Source organism: Chiloscyllium plagiosum, unplaced genomic scaffold (assembly GCF_037043375.1).
Source record: "Chiloscyllium plagiosum isolate Xiang-an unplaced genomic scaffold, Cpla_swu_hap1 HiC_scaffold_1, whole genome shotgun sequence".
Taxonomy (NCBI): Eukaryota; Metazoa; Chordata; class Chondrichthyes; order Orectolobiformes; family Hemiscylliidae; genus Chiloscyllium; species Chiloscyllium plagiosum.
The window spans coordinates 102,964,014-102,982,582 of NW_028270139.1; the positions used below are offsets into that span (position 1 = coordinate 102,964,014).

Consider the following 18,569-nt stretch of genomic DNA (forward strand, 5'->3'; position numbering starts at 1 on the left):
TAAATTGTAGTAAAGTGGAGGCCTCAAGCTCCTCAAGAAAAAAATATACTTTAAAAGAATTAGCACCTCCATACTAGCAGTACAGAAATTACAGGGTCTAAAAAGATCCATTAATACAGAGTTCTATAAGAAATAGGAGCAGGAATAGGCCACACGGATCTTTGAGTCTGCTGTACTATTCAGGTCGATCAAGTCTGCATTTACAACAACAAATCCACTTTCCGAAACCTATTGCCAAATCTTTTGATTGCCTTAGTGCCCAAGAATCTAATGATCTCTATTTTGAATATATTCATTGACTACAACTCAGTGGGTGAACAATTACAAAGAATCATTGCCCTGAGAGAAGAAATGTTTCTTCATCTCAATTCAAAAGGGCTGACTTGTTATCCTGAGACTGAGCTTTAGTTCAGCACCTATGTTGCCTGTCAAGACCTCTAAGTATTTTATATCTTTCAATGAGATCATTTCTTCTTCTTCTAAATGCCAGGGAATATAAACCTAGTCTACTTGACCTCTCCTTAGAGGTCAACCTTTGCACCCAGGATTCAGCCCATTATGATGCACTTCCTGTAATACAACAATATCTTTCACTAGGTAAGGAGATATATTTGAACAAAGCTCAACTTAATTATAGCCACGTTTAATTAATCCAATGCTTCCTTCCTTACTCTAGCATTTATGGCCTATTTATTTTTGTAATGACTTGATGTATTTGTTTTCCGGTTTAAACACCAACAGACCTCATGAGGCCTATTAAGGATGGACAGTCAATGCTGATCTCACCAGTAAATGGAGGAATGAATGAAAAGAAAATCCTTCAAACAAGTCCTTAACCTCCCATAATAAGAGTTACCAGTCTATTGTCTAGTTGCCCAATCAGATGTTTGCCATCGATAGCATTGCTGAATTAAATATGTCTGTGCTGCTTCACTTTTTAAATTCTGATCCTCAAATTTATGTTGTATTGACTGTCCCAGGACTATATGTCAAGGAAATGCATCTATTGGTCATTTGCTACTATTGATATTTGAATCTCATTGTGTTTTATGTTTGGCAATAATCATTAATCATCAAAAGTTTTGATTCTAACTTAAGATTCCAAGCTAAGATAAATATTGAGGATAATCTATTTCACCGAACTTCCTGATATATAGATGATAGTGGTATTGACTCGTCTCCAGATTATCATTTGAGGATTTTCAAAACTTGATTATCTTTGTTATTGCTCTTCAGGAAAGAGAAGTATTGAATATGAATATGGTGACTCAAATAAATCAAGCAGCCGATACATGGGGAATCCGCTGCCTGAGATATGAGATCAAGGATATCCATGTTCCACCAAAAGTGAAGGAAGCCATGCAAATGCAAGTATGTTTGAATTTTTAAATTTTCTTGAAGGTGCAAAATGTCTTTTTACTCAGTATTTTGTACCTATGAGTGTTTATATTTTTCAGGAACATGGGGTTATAACCATAGTACATACAAGTGGACCCCTGTGTACGAACGTCTAGCTTATGAATGCTTGTACTTATGAATGAGATCATGTAAGGGTTGTATTTATATTAGTTTTTAAAGATCAGTCCTCAAGAGTAATAATATCTGGATCACTCTTGGTGCTACGAGCTAATGAGGGTAGGAATAGGAGGATAGAGCAGATGAATGCATGGCTGAGGAGCTGGCTATGGAAGAAGGATCATTGGAATCCTTTTTGGATCATTGGAATCTCTTCTGGGGTAAAAGTGAACTGTACAAGAAGGATAGATTGCACCTGAATTGGAACGGACTAATATACTGGCAGGAAGATTTGCTAGAGCTGCTCAGGAAAATTTAAACTAGTTAGATGCGGGGGTGGGACCCAGGGAGATAGTGAGGAAAGAGATCAATCTGAGACTGGTACAGTTGAGAAAAGAAGCAAGTCAAACAGTCAGGGCAGGCAGGGACAAAGCAGAGAACAAGGTTGGACTGATAAGTTAAACTGCATTTATTTCAATGCAAGAGAGAAGGCAGATGAACTCAGGGCATGGTTAGGAACATGGGACTGAGACATTATAGCAATTACAGAAACATGGATCAGGATGGGCAGGACTGGCAGCTTAATGTTCCAGGATACAAATGCTACAGGAAGGATAGAAAGGGAAGCAAGAGCAGAGGGGTGTGGTGTTTTTGGAAAGGGATAGCATTACAGCTGTACTGAGGGAGGATTTTCTCGGAAATACATCCAGGGAAGTTGTTTGGGTGGCATTAAGAAATAAGAAAAGGATGATCACCTTATTGGGATTGTATTATAGATCCTCCAATAGTCATAAGGAAATTGAGCAACAAATTTGTTAGGGATTTTAACTTTCCAAACATAGACTGGGACTGCGAAATCATGAAGGGTTTAGATGGAGAGGAATTTGTTAAGTGTGTACAAGAAAACTTTCTGATTCAGTTTGTGGATGTACCTACTTGAGAAGGTGCAAAATTTGACCTACTCTTGAGAAATAATGCAGGGCAGGTGACTGAGGTGTCCATGGGAGACCACTTTGGGGCCAGCGATCATAATTCAATTATATTTAAAATAGTGATGGAGGAGGATAGACCAGATTGAAAAGTTGAAGTTCTAAATTGGAGAAAGGCCAATTTTGATGGTATTGGACAAGAACTTTCAAAAGCTGATTGGGGGCAGATGTTCGCAGGTAAAGGGGTGGCTGGAAAATGGGAAGCCTTCAGAAATAACAAGAATCCAGAGAAAGTATATTCCTGTTAGGGTGAAGGTAGGTGTAGGGAATGCTGGATGACTAAAGAAATTGAGGGTTTGGTTAAGAAAAAGAAGAAAGCATATGTCAGTGTTGCTTAACAAAGAGACCTTGGAGTGCAGGTTCATAGCTCCTTGAAAGTGCAGTTGCAGGTAGATAGGATAGTGAAGAAGGTGTTTGGTATGCTTTCCTTTATTGGTCAGAGTATTGAGGACAGGATTTGGGAGTACATGGGTTCAGGCCCTGATGAAGAGCTTTTGCCCGAAACGTCGATGTTCCTACTCCTTGGATGCTGCCTGACCTGCTGTGCTTTTCCAGCAACACACTCTCAACTCTGATCTCCAGCATCTGCAGACCTCACTGTCTCCACAGGAGTTGGGAGGTCATGTGGCTGTATAGGACGTTGGTTAGGCCATTTTTGGAATATTGCGTGCAGTTCTGGTCTCCTTCCTGTCGGAAACTTGAAAGGGTTCAGAAAAAATTTACAAGAATGTTTCCAGGGTTGGAAGATTTAAGCTATGGTGAGAGGCTGAATAGGCTGGCACTGTTTTCCCTGGAATTTCAAAGGCTGAGGGGTGACCTCGAAAAGGTTTATAAAATTATGAGGAGCATGGATAGGATAAATAGACAGTCTTTTCCCTGGGGTGGGGGAATCCAGAATTAGAGGGCATAGGTTTAGGGTGAGAGGGGAAAGATATAAAAGGGACCCATGGGGCAATTTTTTCATGCAGAGGGTGGTGCATGTATGGAATGAGCTGCCAGAGGAAGTGGTGGAGGCTAGTACAATTGCAACATTTTAAAGTTATCTGGATAGGTATATGGATGGGAAGGGTTTAGAGGCATATGGGCCAAGTGCTGGCAGGTGAGACTAGATTAGGTTGGGATACCTGGTCGGCATTGACAAGTTGGACCAAAGGGTCTGTTTCCATGCTGTACATCTCTATGACTCTACTAGCTTTATTTAACTTCCACAGAAACGATTTAGAAATTTGGGTTCTGTTACTCAAAAATGACATTCCCTTAAATATGAAATACATTCATGAAAGGTTCATAAATTAAAAAAAACAATTTTCTTCACTCTCAATTGAAAATCAATTTCTATCTTCATCAAAACTTTTCCCTGTGCGAGCTACTGTTTCACAGCAGAGAAATTAACTGGTAACCTACATCCATTGTCTGTCACAATGACCCACCCACAAGCCAGCCACAGGAAGATTATAGAAACCAGGGTGATGTCCCCACCAAAGCTTGCTTTGTTCCTTCCTGATGAGGAAACATCCACAATTGTTGTTTTTATTGATGGTGTAGTCTTTTGTCTTAACTACTTTGTTCAGTGATGATGACGTGAATTATACATTCTGGATGCAACTCACTTGTGTGCCACTCGATGTGCATGCAGTTTATCACTGTTGCATATGCCAGGTTATTATATGTATGCTGTATTTGTGTTCAGAGCAACTTTAGTATATGTTCTTTTTTGTTTTGTGTAATTATTTTTGTAGCAATATGTAAAGGTCTCAGCCAACTCTTTCTGGCTTGAAAACACAAAGAGAATGTGATTTATTATTGAATTGCATCATTTCAGGTTGAAGCTGAAAGAAGAAAACGTGCCACTGTGTTGGAATCTGAAGGGGCGAGAGAAGCAGAAATCAATATAGCTGAAGGGAAAAAACGATCTCGTATTCTGGCTTCTGAGGCAACAAAAGCAGAAAATATTAACCAAGCTGCAGGTTGGATGGATGTTCATTGCTAAAAATGCATTTTCCTTCTTTTGCTTGAAAAGATCTCACATTTGCTTTGCAACTTCTTTCATTTAGATTTACATAGTAAATTGCATATTCTGAGTTAGATAGCTAAACACATCCGAAATATTGTTAAAGAATACATTTTGGAATACATTTTGGTGTGATGCAACAATGTCCAGTTCATGGATTTTAATCACACATCCCACTTGTGTCAGAACTGTGAGATTATGTTTTTTCCCTGCAATTCACTGTTAGAGACTACTGTGACGTTAAGGTTTTTTTAGTCTGTTAATTGGTCCATTAGGTTCAGGCACAATCCAGAAGGAGTAAAAATGCTTGTACCTGCAATCTTGTTCCAAAATTAGGGATTAGTTTAGTTTGGTTGTCTGAAAATGTTGAAAAAAAGGAGAGGAACATTGTTCAGATATATCTCGAGTGAACAGTTATTTCAACTGTGGTGTACAGCTACTGAAAACTCTTTACTGATTTTGGCACCATTTAATGATCTGTAGTTTTTGTAATGATCTATTTGGAGATCTTAAATGGATAATCTAATTCAACCAGTGCCCACAGTAGTTACCATAAGAGATAAAGCAGCAGAATTAGACCATTGGCCCATCAAGTCTGCTATACTGTTCATTTTTGGCTGATGTATTTCTCAACTCCATTCTTCTGCCTGCTCCCTGTAACTATTAATCTTCTTACCAATCAAGTACATATCCATCTGTATCTTAAAGACACTCAATGACTTGCCCGCTGCTGTCTTCTGTGGCAGTGAGTTCTACAGATTCATATTTGCCTGACTGAAGAAATTCACTTCTGAAGAGATTTTTCTCGACTCTGAGACTGTGCACTCAGGTCCTAGTCTGCCTCAACTGCACCTCCTATGACAAGCCCTTCATTCCTGGGATCATTCTTGTACACCTCCTAAAAATCCCTTCCAAAGCCAGCACATCCATCTTTCGCTCAAAGTATTCCAAAAACGCTCTGATCCACAGCCTTATACAGCATGAGCAGTACACCCCTGCTCTTCTATTCTAGCCCTCTTGAAATGAATGCTGACATATTTGCCTTCCTAACTGCCAACTGAACCTATATGTTAATCTAAAGAGAATCCTGAACTGTATTCCCAACTCCTTTTGTGCTTCAGAATACTGACGCCTTTCTCCATTTAGAAAATAGTCTAAGCTTCTAATATTCCAACCGAGTGCATGACCTCACACTTTCCCACATTGTATTTCATCTGCTTTGCCTACTTTCCCAGTCTGTCCAAGTCCTTGCAGCCACCTTGCTTCCTCAACATTACCTGTTCTTCTGTCTATCTATCTTGGTGTCATCTACAAACCTACCAGCAATGCCCTCATTTCCTTTGTCCACATCATAAATGTACAACATGAATAGTTGTGGTCTCAACATCGACTCTTGTAGAACTCCACTAGTTACCAAATGCCATCCTGAAAAGGAGCACTTTATCCCCACTTTCTGCCTTCTGCCAGTCAGCCAATCTCTATTCTTTTGCACTACCTTGCCCTTAACACCATGTGCTTTTATTTCCCGGGCTTCTGTGTGGAACCTTGTCAAAATTCTTCTGGCAATCCAAATAGGTCACATCCACTAGCTCTCCTTTCTATAACAGATTTGTTAGGCATAACCTCCCCCTGACCAGCATACAGTTTCCTGTCTTCTGCCTCCTTCCTTTCTTAAACAGGGGTGTTACATTAGCCACTTTCCAATGCTTTGGTACCCTCTCTGATTTCAATGATTCCTGATAGATCTCTGTTCAGTATCCTCGGCTATTTCCTTCAGATCTCTGGGGTGGAGTCTATCGGTCCAAGTGATTAATCTCTTTTCAGTTTCCCTTAACTCCTACCTCAACTCCTAGTGATGGACACCACACTTATCTCTGCCTCCTGATTGTCTTGAAGTTTTAGTAAACAACTGATGTCTTACACTGTGAAGATTGATCCAAAGTACCTATTCATTAGGTACTTTTCCGAACGAAAAGTACCTAATTTCCTCTGCCTTCTTTGTTTTCCATCACTACTTCTCCATCCTAATTTTTCAGCAGTCCAGTGCCCACTCTTGCCCTGTCTTCCTTTTATCGAGCTAAAACAAACTCATGCAATCCTACAATATTAGCAGGCTTATCCTCATCTTGCATCTTCTTCCCCTTATTGTTTTTTCAATTGTCCTATACTGGTTTTAAAGGTTTATCAATCCTTTGGCTTCCCACTAATCTTTACTATGTTGTACGCTTTTTCTTTTGCTTTAATGCTGTCCCCAACTTCCCTTGTCAGCCACGGTTGTCTCATCCTCCCCTTAGTATGTTTCTTCAGGTGAATTTCCTTAGTTAACCCCCAGAAACTCCTGCCATTGTAGCTGCGCCATCTTCCCTGCTAGGCTCCCCTTCCAATCAACTCTGGCCAGCTCACCCTTCATGTCTTTGCAATTATCTTTACTCAATTGTAATACTGTTACATCTGATTCCCACTTCTTGCCCTCAAACTTCAGTGTGAATTCCATTATATTGTGGTCACTGCCTCATAGGGATACCTTCACTTTAAGTTCCCAATCAGGTCTACCTCATTACACATCACCAAATCCAGAATTGCCTGTTACGTAGTGGGCTTTCCCACAAACTGCTCCAAAAACATTTCATAGACATTCCACGAATTCCTTTTTGGAATCCACTACCAGTTTTCCCATCTACCTGCATGTTGAAGTCTCAAATGATTACTTCTATCTCCTGATTTATTTACTGTCCCAAATCTGTCTACTGCCAAAGATCAGCACATAATTCCCATCAGGTATTTTGTTTCCTCCATGGTTCCTCAACTTTTCCTCCACCGATTCTGTGCCTTTTGACGATATAGTGCTGCTAAATTAAAATTATCAATTTAATTTAATTATCATTTTAATTTAATTTCTTAGTAACAGGACAATTCTCCCCTCCCCCAACTCTTGTCCTTTTGATAAGACATGCATCCTTGGATATTTAGTTTCCAGCTCCAATCCCCTTGCAGCCACATCTTTGTGATGCCCACAAAATCATACTTCCCAATTTCAATCGTGCTACAAGCTTATTTACCTTGTTTCATATGATGCCTGCATTTAAGTACAAGATCCTCAGTCCTGCATTGACCATCATCCTTCTCATCGTTATCCCTTTATCTGCTATGCCTGAAGTTAAGTTCCTGATCTTTTTCACACTGTACTCATGTTCTGGAAACTTTAAACGCGTCTCCTGAACCTTTTCCACTTTTAACTAGATTAAAGACCTTGTGACCACCTTAGTTAACATTTCTGTGAGGATCCTGGTCCCACATCAGTTCAGGAGGAGCCCGTCCCGATGAAGTAGTTCCACCTTGTCCGAATACCCCGTGACAATTCCCAAAAAACAGAACCCGTCTTTCCCACACCACTGCTTTAGCCATATGTTTACTTCTCTAATCATCATCTCTCTTTTCCAGTTTGTATGTGGTTACAATGATGACAAGCAAAGAATGTTTCAGCAGAAGATGATGCTAAAATATTTGCAAACAGCTTCAGCCAAATGTGCCAATTGAGGCAACTATCCAGGTCCCACCACTGCAAATGCCATTGTTCAGCCAGTTTATTTCTCTCCACATAACATGGACAGAATTTAACAGCTGAAAGTATTGGACTAAGTAAAAGAAATACACCAAGATATCAATAGAAGAGCCATCCCTGAGCTAATTTGTTACAAGTCAAGCTGTGACATTAACAACATGAAAAATTGCCCTTTGCTGAAAACTTAAGAAATAGGGGCAGGAATAGCCTTTCAATCCTTCGAGCCTGTTCCACAATCTAAGCTAATCTTCTACAATGTTGTTCTCCCCTCATTTGATCAAATTTGTGGAATTTCCTACAAAACACCATGTTCCCCACAACTAATTAGGGGACATTTCTGCTTATTCATCACTGGTTGTTGGACAAGCTGTTTGATAATTTAAAGAGATGGTGGTGAGGTTGAGATGGATTTTATCAACATCCAAATATCTTGTACAAAATAAATTTATTGATGGAAGACCAAATGCTCCAAGTGCTGGAAATCTGAAATTAAACAGTATATGCTGAAAATATTCAGCAAATCTGGTAGTATTTGAGGAGCAGGAAACGAACTTTTGTTTCAGATCAATAACAATTCTCCATTCTAACCAAAAGTCATCAACCTGAAACACCGGCTGTTTCTCTGTCCACAGATGCTGTCAGAACTTTTCAATATTTTCAGTATTTTCAATAATTGGTGGCCTAGTCAGCGATGCCCGTATCACAAGTGGATAAAAAGAATTGAGAATTTCTGCTTTTGATTTTTTGACGCTGTGTCACTTTTCAAAGCTGAGAGAGATGGTAGCTGAGAGAGAGAGAATTCAAGTAGCTGAAAGGAATTCAAAGTGAAGTTCAATAGCTAAAAATAATTCTTAGAGCGAGAGAGAATGAATTCCGTTGGCTAAAAATAATTGAGTGACAAGCCATTGCCAGGAGTATATCTGAATATATAGGCCACTGCACCAGCAATTTGCTCTCTTGAATAATATTTGCTGAATTTGCCTTTGTGTGCACTGTTGCCCTGATGTTTTGTGTGGGAATACTTTTTCTGACCTGTGTTTTCTATGCCCCTGTAACATCCCCTAAAATCTTGAACCAAGACTTGATCTCTTTTATTAGACCAAAGAATCACATTCTGGCCAATAGTAATTCTGATTTTAGTAGTGGGGATGAGGACAATGTTCCTTTGAGCTGCACTTGTACGCAGCCATACAGAAATCCACAATATACCAGGTAGGAAACAAACAGTGCGCACACAAGCAAACTTCCCTCTAAAAGGCATGCATCTGCCCACATTCATAGGTGCATAGCTGTCTTAAAAGGAACACAGTGCAACAAATGGGTTACAAACAGCGAACTGAAATTAGTGGGAACATCTAACCGAGTTGGATGGAGGATACTTTCCTGTCTTAATTCAGATCTTATAGTGTCGTAGAACCAATTGTTCTTCAGTTATACCAGTGTTCCTGGGTCACTATATAGACCTTGAATTGGCCTCGGGATGATGCCTGAGATGTCACTGCTTGTTGCAGCAAATTTCTTTTAACAGGATGTGGGAATCTGACTTTCACCCAACTTGAAATCCATGAAGGGTAGGAAGTGGGACTTCATGGGAAAATGTAATTCTGAAGATGCTAAAGGATTGGTAAAGATTTCAACTTCAGTGGGACTAAGCTAAGTTTGGCCATGGACAATGCATCTGAGGTGGAAATAATTGGTCGAGGTAATATTTACAATGTAGGTTTTGAACCTCAGATCTATATCTTTTGGTTCTTGGGCAATCCTTAAATACAAACGTTTTGCTGTCTCTTGTAGCCATTAAAACTAAGAAATTTGAATGGGAAAGGGGCAAGGGTGGCCATTGCTGCAGGAGTGAGGCTTGACAGATTAGTCCTCAGGGATGGGGGAATAGAGTAGCTGACAGTCGGAGGCCAACAGTATCTGCAAGTGACGATATGATCAAGCATGGTTGGGAATGGGTCATGCAGGGTGGAGGTGATTTTTCTTCTGTGGTCAGAAGCAGCCTACCTTCACGGGGTAAGGACCGGGGGGCAAGATGTATCAGGAAATAGATAAGGCATGTCAGAAAGGTAAGGTCACGGTGAACATGGTGGACTTCAATATGCAAATGGATGGGTGAATTATGTTGCCGGTGGATCCAAAGAAAGAGAATTCATGAAATGCTTACGGGATGGCTTTTTGGAACAGCTTGTGAAGGAGCCCACAAGGGAGCAGGCTATTCTGAACTTAGTGCTATGTAACGAGCCAGACTTTATAAAAGATCTTAAAATCAGGGAACACTTAGGATGCAGTGATCATAATATGGTAGAGTTCAGTCTGCAGTTCGAAAGAGAAAAGGTAAAATCGGATGTAATGGTGTTACAGTTAAATAAAGGTAATTACAGGGGCATGAGAGAGGAACTGACAAATATTGACGAGAAGCAGAGTCTAGTGGGGAAGATAGTAGAGCAACAATAGCAGGAGTTTCTGGGTGTAATTGAGGACACAGTGGTACATCCCAAAGATTACCTGGGGGGTAGATAAGACAACCATGGCTGACGAAGGAACTCAGGAAATATATCACAGAAAAACTGTCTAAGAGCAATGGGAAATCAGAAGATTAGGAAGACTACAAAAAACAAACAGAGGATAATAAAGAAAGAAATAAGGAAGGAGAGTATCAAATATGAAGGCAAGCGAGCCAGTAATATTAGAAATGATAGTAAAAGTTTCTTTCAATACATAAGAAACAAACGAGAGGCAAAAGTAGAGATTGGGCTGCTCCACATTGATGCAGGAAGGCTAGTACTGGGAAATAAGGAAATAGCTGAAGAACTTTGTGTCAGTCTTTACAGTGGAAGACATTAGTAATATCTCAACAATTAAGGAGAGTCAATGGGCAGAGTTGAGTATGGTGGCCATTACAAAGGAGAAAGTACTTGATAAGCTAAAAGGTCTAAACATTGATAAATATCCTGGCCCAGATGGGCTACATCCTCGAGTTCTGAGGGACGTGGCTAAAGAAGTAGCAGAGGCGTTGGTTGTAATCTTTCAAAAATCACTGGAGTCAGGGAAAGTCCCAGATGATTGGAAAATTGCTATTGTAACCCCCTCCTTGTCCAAGAAAGGATCAAGACAAAAGATGGAAAATTATAGGTCAATTAGCCTAACCTCGGATGTAAGTAAAATTCAAGAATCTATCGGTAAGGATGAGATTTCTAAATTCTTGGAAGTGCAGGGTCGAATTAGAACAAGTCAGCATGGATTTAGTAAGGGGAGGTCATGCCTGACAAACGTGTTAGAATTCTTTGAAAAGCTAACAGATAGGTTAGACCAGGGAAACTCAGTGGATGTTATCTACGTAGACTTCCAAAAGGCCTTTGATAAGGTGCCTCATGGGAGGCTGCTGAAAAAGGTGAGGGCCCATGGTGCTCAAGGTGAGCTACTGACATAGATTGAAGATTGGCTGTCTGACTGAAGGCAAAGAGTTGGGATAAAAGATTCATTTTCGGAATGGCAGGTGGTAACAAGTGGTGTCCCGCAGAGTTCAGTGTTGGGGCTGCAGCTGTTCACTTGATATATAAATGATCTGGATGAAGAGACTGGGGGCGTTCTGGTGAAGTTCGCTGATGATATGAAATTAGGTGGACAGGCAGGTAGTTCTGAGAGGTGGGAAGGCTACAGAAAGATTTAGACAGTTTCGCAGAATGGTCCAAGAAATGGCTAATGAAATTCAAAATGTGAGCAAATATGAGGTCTTGCACTTTGGAAAAAAGAATACAGGCATGGACTATTTTCTAAATGGAGAGAAAATTCGTAAAGCCAAAGTACAAAGGCATCTGGGAGTGCTAGTACAGGATTCTCTAAAGGTTGATTTGCAGGTTGAGTTTGTGGTTAAGAAAGCAAATGTAATGTTGTCATTTATTTCAAGGGGGTTGGAATGTAAAAGCAGTGATGTGCTACTGAGACTTTATAAAGCTCTAGTTAGGCCCCATTTAGAATACTGTGTCCAGTTTTGGGCCCCACACCTAAGGGAGGACATACCGGCATTGGAGCGTGTCCAGCAGAGATTCACACAGGTGATCCTGGAATGGTAGGCCTAACATTCAATGAATGGCTGAGGATCCTGGGATTGTATTCATTAGAGTTTAGAAGGTTGAGGGGAGATCTAATTGAAACTTACAAGATAATGCATGACTTAGAAAGGGTGGGCGCTGGGAAGTTGTTTCCGTCAGGAGGGGATACTCAGGTTCATGGGCACAACCTTAGAATTAGAGGGGGTCAATTTAGAACAGAAATGAGGAGACAAAAGGGTAACTAGGGAGAGAATAGGGCCCCTCAAAGATCAGCAAGGCAGCCGCAGAAAATGGGGGAGATACTAAATGAGTATTTTGCATCAGTATTTACTGTGGAAAAGGATATGGAAAATATAGACTGTAGGGAAATAGATGGTGACATCTTGCAAAATGTCCAGATTACAGAGGAGAAAGTGCTGGATGTCTTGAAACGGATAAAAGTCGATAAATCCACAGGACCTGATCAGGTGTACCCGAGAACTCTGTGGGAAGTTAGAGAGGTGATTGCTGGACCTCTTGCTGAGATATTTGTATCATCGATAGTCACAGGTGAGGTGCCGGACAACTGGAAGTTGGTAAATGTGGTGCCACTGTTTAAGAAGGGTGGCAAGGGCAAGCCAGGGAACTATAGACCGGTGAGCCTGACCTCAGTGGTGAGCAAGTTGTTGGAGGGAATCCTGAGGGACAGGATGTACATGTATTTGGAAAGGCAAGGACTGATTCAGGATAGTCAACATGGCTTTGTGCGTGGGAAATCATGTCTCACAAACTTGATTGATTTTTTTGAAAAAGTAACAAAGAAGATTGATGAGGGCAGAGCAGTAGATGTGATCTATGTAGACTTCAGTAAGGCGTTCGACAAGGTTCCCCATGGGAGATTGATTAGCAAGGTTAGACCTCATGGAATACAGGGAGAACTAGCCATTTGGATACAGAACTGGCTCAAAGGTAGAAGACAGTGGGTGGTGGTGGAGGGTTGTTTTTCAGACTGGAGGCCTGTGACCAGTGGAGTGCCACAAGGATCGGTGCTGGGTCCTCTACTTTTTCTCATTTACATAAATGATTTGGATGCGAACATAAGTAGTACAGTTAGTAAGTTTGCAGATGACACCAAAATTGGAGGTGTAGTGGATAACGAAGAGGGTTACCTCAGATTACAACAGGATCTTGACCAGATGGGCCAATGGGCTGAGAAGTGGCAGATGGAGTTTAATTCAGATAAATGCGAGGTGCTGCATTTTGGAAAGCAAATCTTAGCAGGGCTTATACACTTAATGGTAAGGTCCTAGGGAGTGTTGCTGAACAAAGAGACTTTGGAGAGCAGGTTCATGGCTCCTTGAAAGAGGAGTCGCAGGTAGATAAGATAGTGAAGAAGGCGTTTGGTATGCTTTCCTTTATTGGTCAGAATATTGAGTACAGGAGTCGGGAGGTCATATTCTGGCTGTACAGGGCATTGGTTAGGCCACTGTTGGAATATTGCGTGCAATTCTGGTCTCCTTCCTATCGGAAAGATGTTGTGCAACTTGAAAGGGTTCAGAAAAGATTTACAAGGATGTTGCCAGGGTTGGAGGATTTGAGCTATAGGGAGAGGCTGAACAGGTTGGGACTGTTTTCCCTGGAGCGTCGGAGGCTGAGGGGTGACCTTATAGAGGTTTACAAAATTATGAGGGGCATGGATAGGGTAAATAGACAAAGTCTTTTCCCTGGGGTCGGGGAGTCCAGAAGTAGAGGGCATAGGTTTAGGGTGAGAGGAGAAAGATATAAAAGAGACCTAAGGGGCAACTTTTTCACGCAGAGGGTGGTACGTGTATGGAATGAGCTGCCAGAGGAAGTGGTGGAGGCTGGTACAATTGCAACATTTAAAAGGCATTTGGATGGGTATATGACTAGGAAGGGTTTGAAGGGATATGGGCTCGATGCTGGCAGGTGGGACTAGATTGGGTTGGGATATCTGGTTGGCATGGACAGGTTGGACCGAAGGGTCTGTTTCCACGCTGTACATCTCTATGACTCGAAGACATTTCTTCAGCCATAGAGTGGTGGGCCGGTGGAATTCATTGGCATGGAGCGCATTGGAGGCTGGGACATTAAATATTTTCAAGGCAGAGATTGATAAATTCTTAATCTTTCAAGGAATTAAGGGATATAGGAAGAGTGGAGTAAGTGGCGTTGAAATGCCCATCAGCCATTATTGAATGGTGAAGTGGACTTGTTGGGCCAAATGGCCTTACTTCCACTCCTATTTCTTATGGTCTTATAGTCTTCTTATGGACCTGAAAATTGGAGCTGAGTTGTTTGCTCCAACTATATGTGGTGCTTCTGACTTCAATGTTTTATGCATGCCTTTCACTGTTTCATTTAACTAACTGTTCATAGGTGAAGCAAATGCAGTCATAGCAAAAGCAAAGGCAAAAGCAGAAGCCATTCAAATGCTCTCTGAAGTACTCAGTCAACAGGTATGGAAAAGTGAATCCACAGAGGTGAATTACATTAAAATATTTTACCTTTAAATAGAATGAAGAAATAGTAAGAACGTGTACTTTTTTCCCTTTCCTGTGACTAACAGTGTGGAAGCCAAGCAGCCTCATTGAGTGTAGCTGAGCAGTATGTATCTGCCTTTAGTAACCTGGCCAAAGAATCCAATACCATTCTTCTTCCTGCAAATACAGGTGACATCAGTAGCATGGTGACACAGGTAAGGTCGATATTCAAAATTAAATACTTAGAACACAAATCAAACACCCTAGTCTGGGTGAATTTCTGATTGCATATTAAATTTTGCTATTTTATTCATAAAAGTACTTGTATGGCATTACACTGATGTTGATTTTCTGTTTTGCAAATTTTATTTTCTAAGGAGTGACTAAGTCTTTTCATTTTGTGGCTTGGTTAGTTTGGATATGACTTGTTGCTCAAGTAAGTTTTGAGCATTTGTTGGTGAAGGTGATAACTTAGAGCTCTGTCTTGTTTTGAATCAGAAAATTAATCAAATACTGCAATATTTTAAAATAGAATTTTGGTAGCTGTTACAGATTTTAATTTAATAACCTCTGACTGGACATAAATTGCTTTTGTGTCTTTGAGTTTTTTTATGCTATGCTCATCAAACGGCAGATTTATGTGGACAACTTAATGAGTGTTCATTGACAATTCCCTGTAGATAATAACAATACCTAATATAGATTACTTGGTTGTCAGAAGGACATAAAATTAATCACTCTGAATAGGCTGGGGCTATTTTCCCTGCAGCGTTGAAGGTTGAGGGGTGACCTTATAGAAGTTTATAAAGTCATTAGGAGTATGGATAGGGTAAATATACAAGGTCTTTTCCCAATGTGGGAGAGTCCAAAACTAGAGGGCATAGGTTTAAGGCAAGAGGGGAAAAATTTAAAAGGGACCCTAAGGGGCAACTTTTTCACACAGAGACTGCCGCATGTATGGAATGAGCTGCCAGAGGAAGTGGTGAAGGCTGGTTCAATTACAGTATTGAAAAGGCATCTGGATGGGTACTTGAATAAGGAGGGTTTAGAGGGCTAAAGGCAGCAAAGGGGGACTAGATTTATTTAGGATATCTGGATGGTATGGAACAGTTGGATCAAAGGGTCTGTTTCCATGCTGTACAGTTCTATGACTCTGCGACACTGTGGTTCTAGACTTTCCCACAAAGGGAAACAATTAGGGAGGTGATGGCTTCGCTGGACAGAGACCCAAATAATGTTCTGGGGACCTGTGTTCAAATCTAGCTATGGCAGATGGTGGAATTTGAATTCAGGAAAAATCTGGAATTAAGATTCTGATGATGATCATGAGTCCATTGTCAATTGTTGGAAAACCTCATCTGGTTCACTAATGTCCTTTAGGGGAGGAAACTGTCATCCTTACCTGGTCTGGCTTACATGAGCGTCCAGACCTACAACAATATGGTTGACACTTAACAGCCATTTGGGATGGGCAAGAAATTCTGACCTGGAAACAGTGATGTCCCATCCCATGAATGAGTTTAAAAAACCTTTCCTCATCTACCCTATCAAGTCCCTGAAGAATCTTGTACATTTTGATAAGGTCTCCTGTCATTTTTTGAAACTCCAGTGAGTACTGACTGACCCTACTCAACCTCCCTTCGTAAGATAGTCCTTTCAAATTCAGGAATAACTAGTGAATCTTCTCTGACTGCCTCCAAAGCCAATATATCTTTCCTCAGATGAGAGAACCAAAATTGTTCATTGTATTCCAGCTGTGATGTGACTCATCCCTTGTACAGTTGTAGCAATTTTTGTATTCCATTCCCTTTGAAATAAAGGCCAACATTCCATTTGCTTTCCTGATTCACGGCTGAATGTCTTTGCTAGTTTTTTTGTGATTTATACATAAGGGCTTGCTTACTGCACTGTTAGCTATCTGCAATCTTTATTCATTTAAATAATATTCAGTTCCTGTATTATTTCCGTATTCTGTGCAAAATCACACATTTTCCAGTAGCATAGTTATCATTCTTTACTTGTGATGCCAAAGGAGATGAACGCTGTTTTATTCTTGACACCACACCTGAACCTAAACAAGTCAAGGACACTGTTCAGTGAGGGTCACTAAAGAGCAAGCCGGCCCTCTCCAATTTCATTGCGCAGAGAATATCGAAACCCATTGCTACCCAAGACAGTTGATAACACACCAATGCCGAATGTGAAATATTTTTACATCTTTGATTCAAAATTCACATTCTGAGCAATTGGAAGTTCTTAGAGTTCTTTTTTTAAAAAAGTAAATGACTTGCCACTAGATTCTATATTCTTCTCAGTATAATTTGTAAATTTTTCCTTAAAAAATACATCCATGAACTCCAGATTGTTTGTTTTTTTTCTCCCCTGCAGAAAGGTTCTGTATGCCAACAAGCTTTCCCACTCATCTGATTTATATCTGTTCGATAACTCTTTATATTTGGTTTAGAACTTGACAAACTTCAGTGCTTTACTGTGCTTAACATTTTCTGCAGAAAGAGGAAACCTTCGATAATAGTGGTTTTCTGTTAGCCACTATGTGAAGGAGGGCAGGATTAAAATGGGATGACAGGAATGCACTGATATGATGATTCAGCCCATATTCAGAATTATGAATCATGGGGGTGGGAAGACAGGGTGGTGTTATCCATTTCTAGGAGTATCTATTTTTCATTATTATTTGGTAAAATTCTGGTGTTAATGATTGTATCAGCCAAGTGAATTACTCTATATCATTCCTATCTGAAAATTACTGAATTTAATGCTAATGTGGTTTTTTCAGTTGTTGTATGTTATCTGTGAAATCACTACTTTGACTGTGTTGAACACTAAAATATCTTCATACTATGTGTCACAGGCCATGGGAATTTACCATACCCTGACTAATAAACCAGAAGCAACAAAGGAAGAACTGACAACGGATGCATTTAATGCTGACCAATCACCACCAATGATTGGTGAAAGTCAAACATTCCCTTCACAGAATGAAGTTCTGAAGTCAAAAATAATATGAAATTTTTACTGAATGACGGATGAAAAGCCCAGCTGCAGAATGTGCCAGATTCTGAGTGTTTTGAAATTTGCAATGAGAATGTGTCATGCTCATTGCACACTTTTATACTTTTGGGTGAATTAATTTTGTTGGATGACTGTAGCTTATTTTCCACCTGTACAACTGCATCATGGTTATAAAAAAGGTATTTTTGAACTAATGGGATCAGTAAGTTAAATTCTTTGAAAGAGAAAATAAATATTTAATTATTTCCTTTCCTTGTCCCAAAATGTTTCATTATTTCAGTTTTTTTGGCTAAATAGGATCTAGTTCTCCTCTTGCTTGTTATTGGAAAAGCCTGAGTAGGCAAGTTATTCTGCTCGCAGGACCACAAGAGCTGTAAACTTTAGCAACATACGTCACCTCTGTGGAAAGAGAAGTAAATTAGCGAAAGGCAAAGATTTAATGGAGGCTGCTGCATAGTAACCAATGTTGTAATTGGGTGGTATAATTATAACAAAATTATGCAATTAAAAGAAAAAGAAAAAATGTCGTTTTGGAATCTGTTCTTGTGACTCCTGTTTTCAAAGGAAAGAAATGAATGACATTTCAGAAACAACACAAAACACAAAATTCATGCAAACAATATTTCACAGTGGGTTTGATTTGTGCTGACAATGAGGTAATTTAAACCAGTCTGACTGTCCAAATTTTACAATGTATTTTTTACTCTAGAAATAGACTTGCTGTTAGGTGGTGCCACAGTGATATAACTGCCTTGATGCCTGTGAGTCATGCCCTAGCATGTTTAGAGTTTCTGTTGTTTTGTTGGAAAATAACGTCCTTCTTCACTCAAAGGTTTGGGCATCAAAGAAGCCTGCAAACTGACCTTCTGTTCACTTTTGTGGCAGGAGAGTGAAGTGGAGGGAGGATTTTTTTCTCTCTGTTAG

General features: G+C 40.1%; 1 protein-coding gene across 1 annotated transcript in view; it reads left to right on the plus strand.

Moving 5' to 3' along the window:
- stoml2 (stomatin (EPB72)-like 2) overlaps positions 1–17,893 on the plus strand; it is a 54,016-nt gene extending 36,123 nt beyond the window's left edge. Inside the window, exons 6-10 of the mRNA XM_043687913.2 lie at positions 1,237–1,371; positions 4,327–4,471; positions 14,509–14,588; positions 14,699–14,827; positions 17,485–17,893. Coding sequence (XP_043543848.1) covers positions 1,237–1,371; positions 4,327–4,471; positions 14,509–14,588; positions 14,699–14,827; positions 17,485–17,640 — 645 coding nt within the window. The 3' untranslated portion in view covers positions 17,641–17,893. The remainder of the gene's footprint in view (positions 1–1,236; positions 1,372–4,326; positions 4,472–14,508; positions 14,589–14,698; positions 14,828–17,484) is intronic.
- Positions 17,894–18,569: the final 676 nt, after the last annotated feature.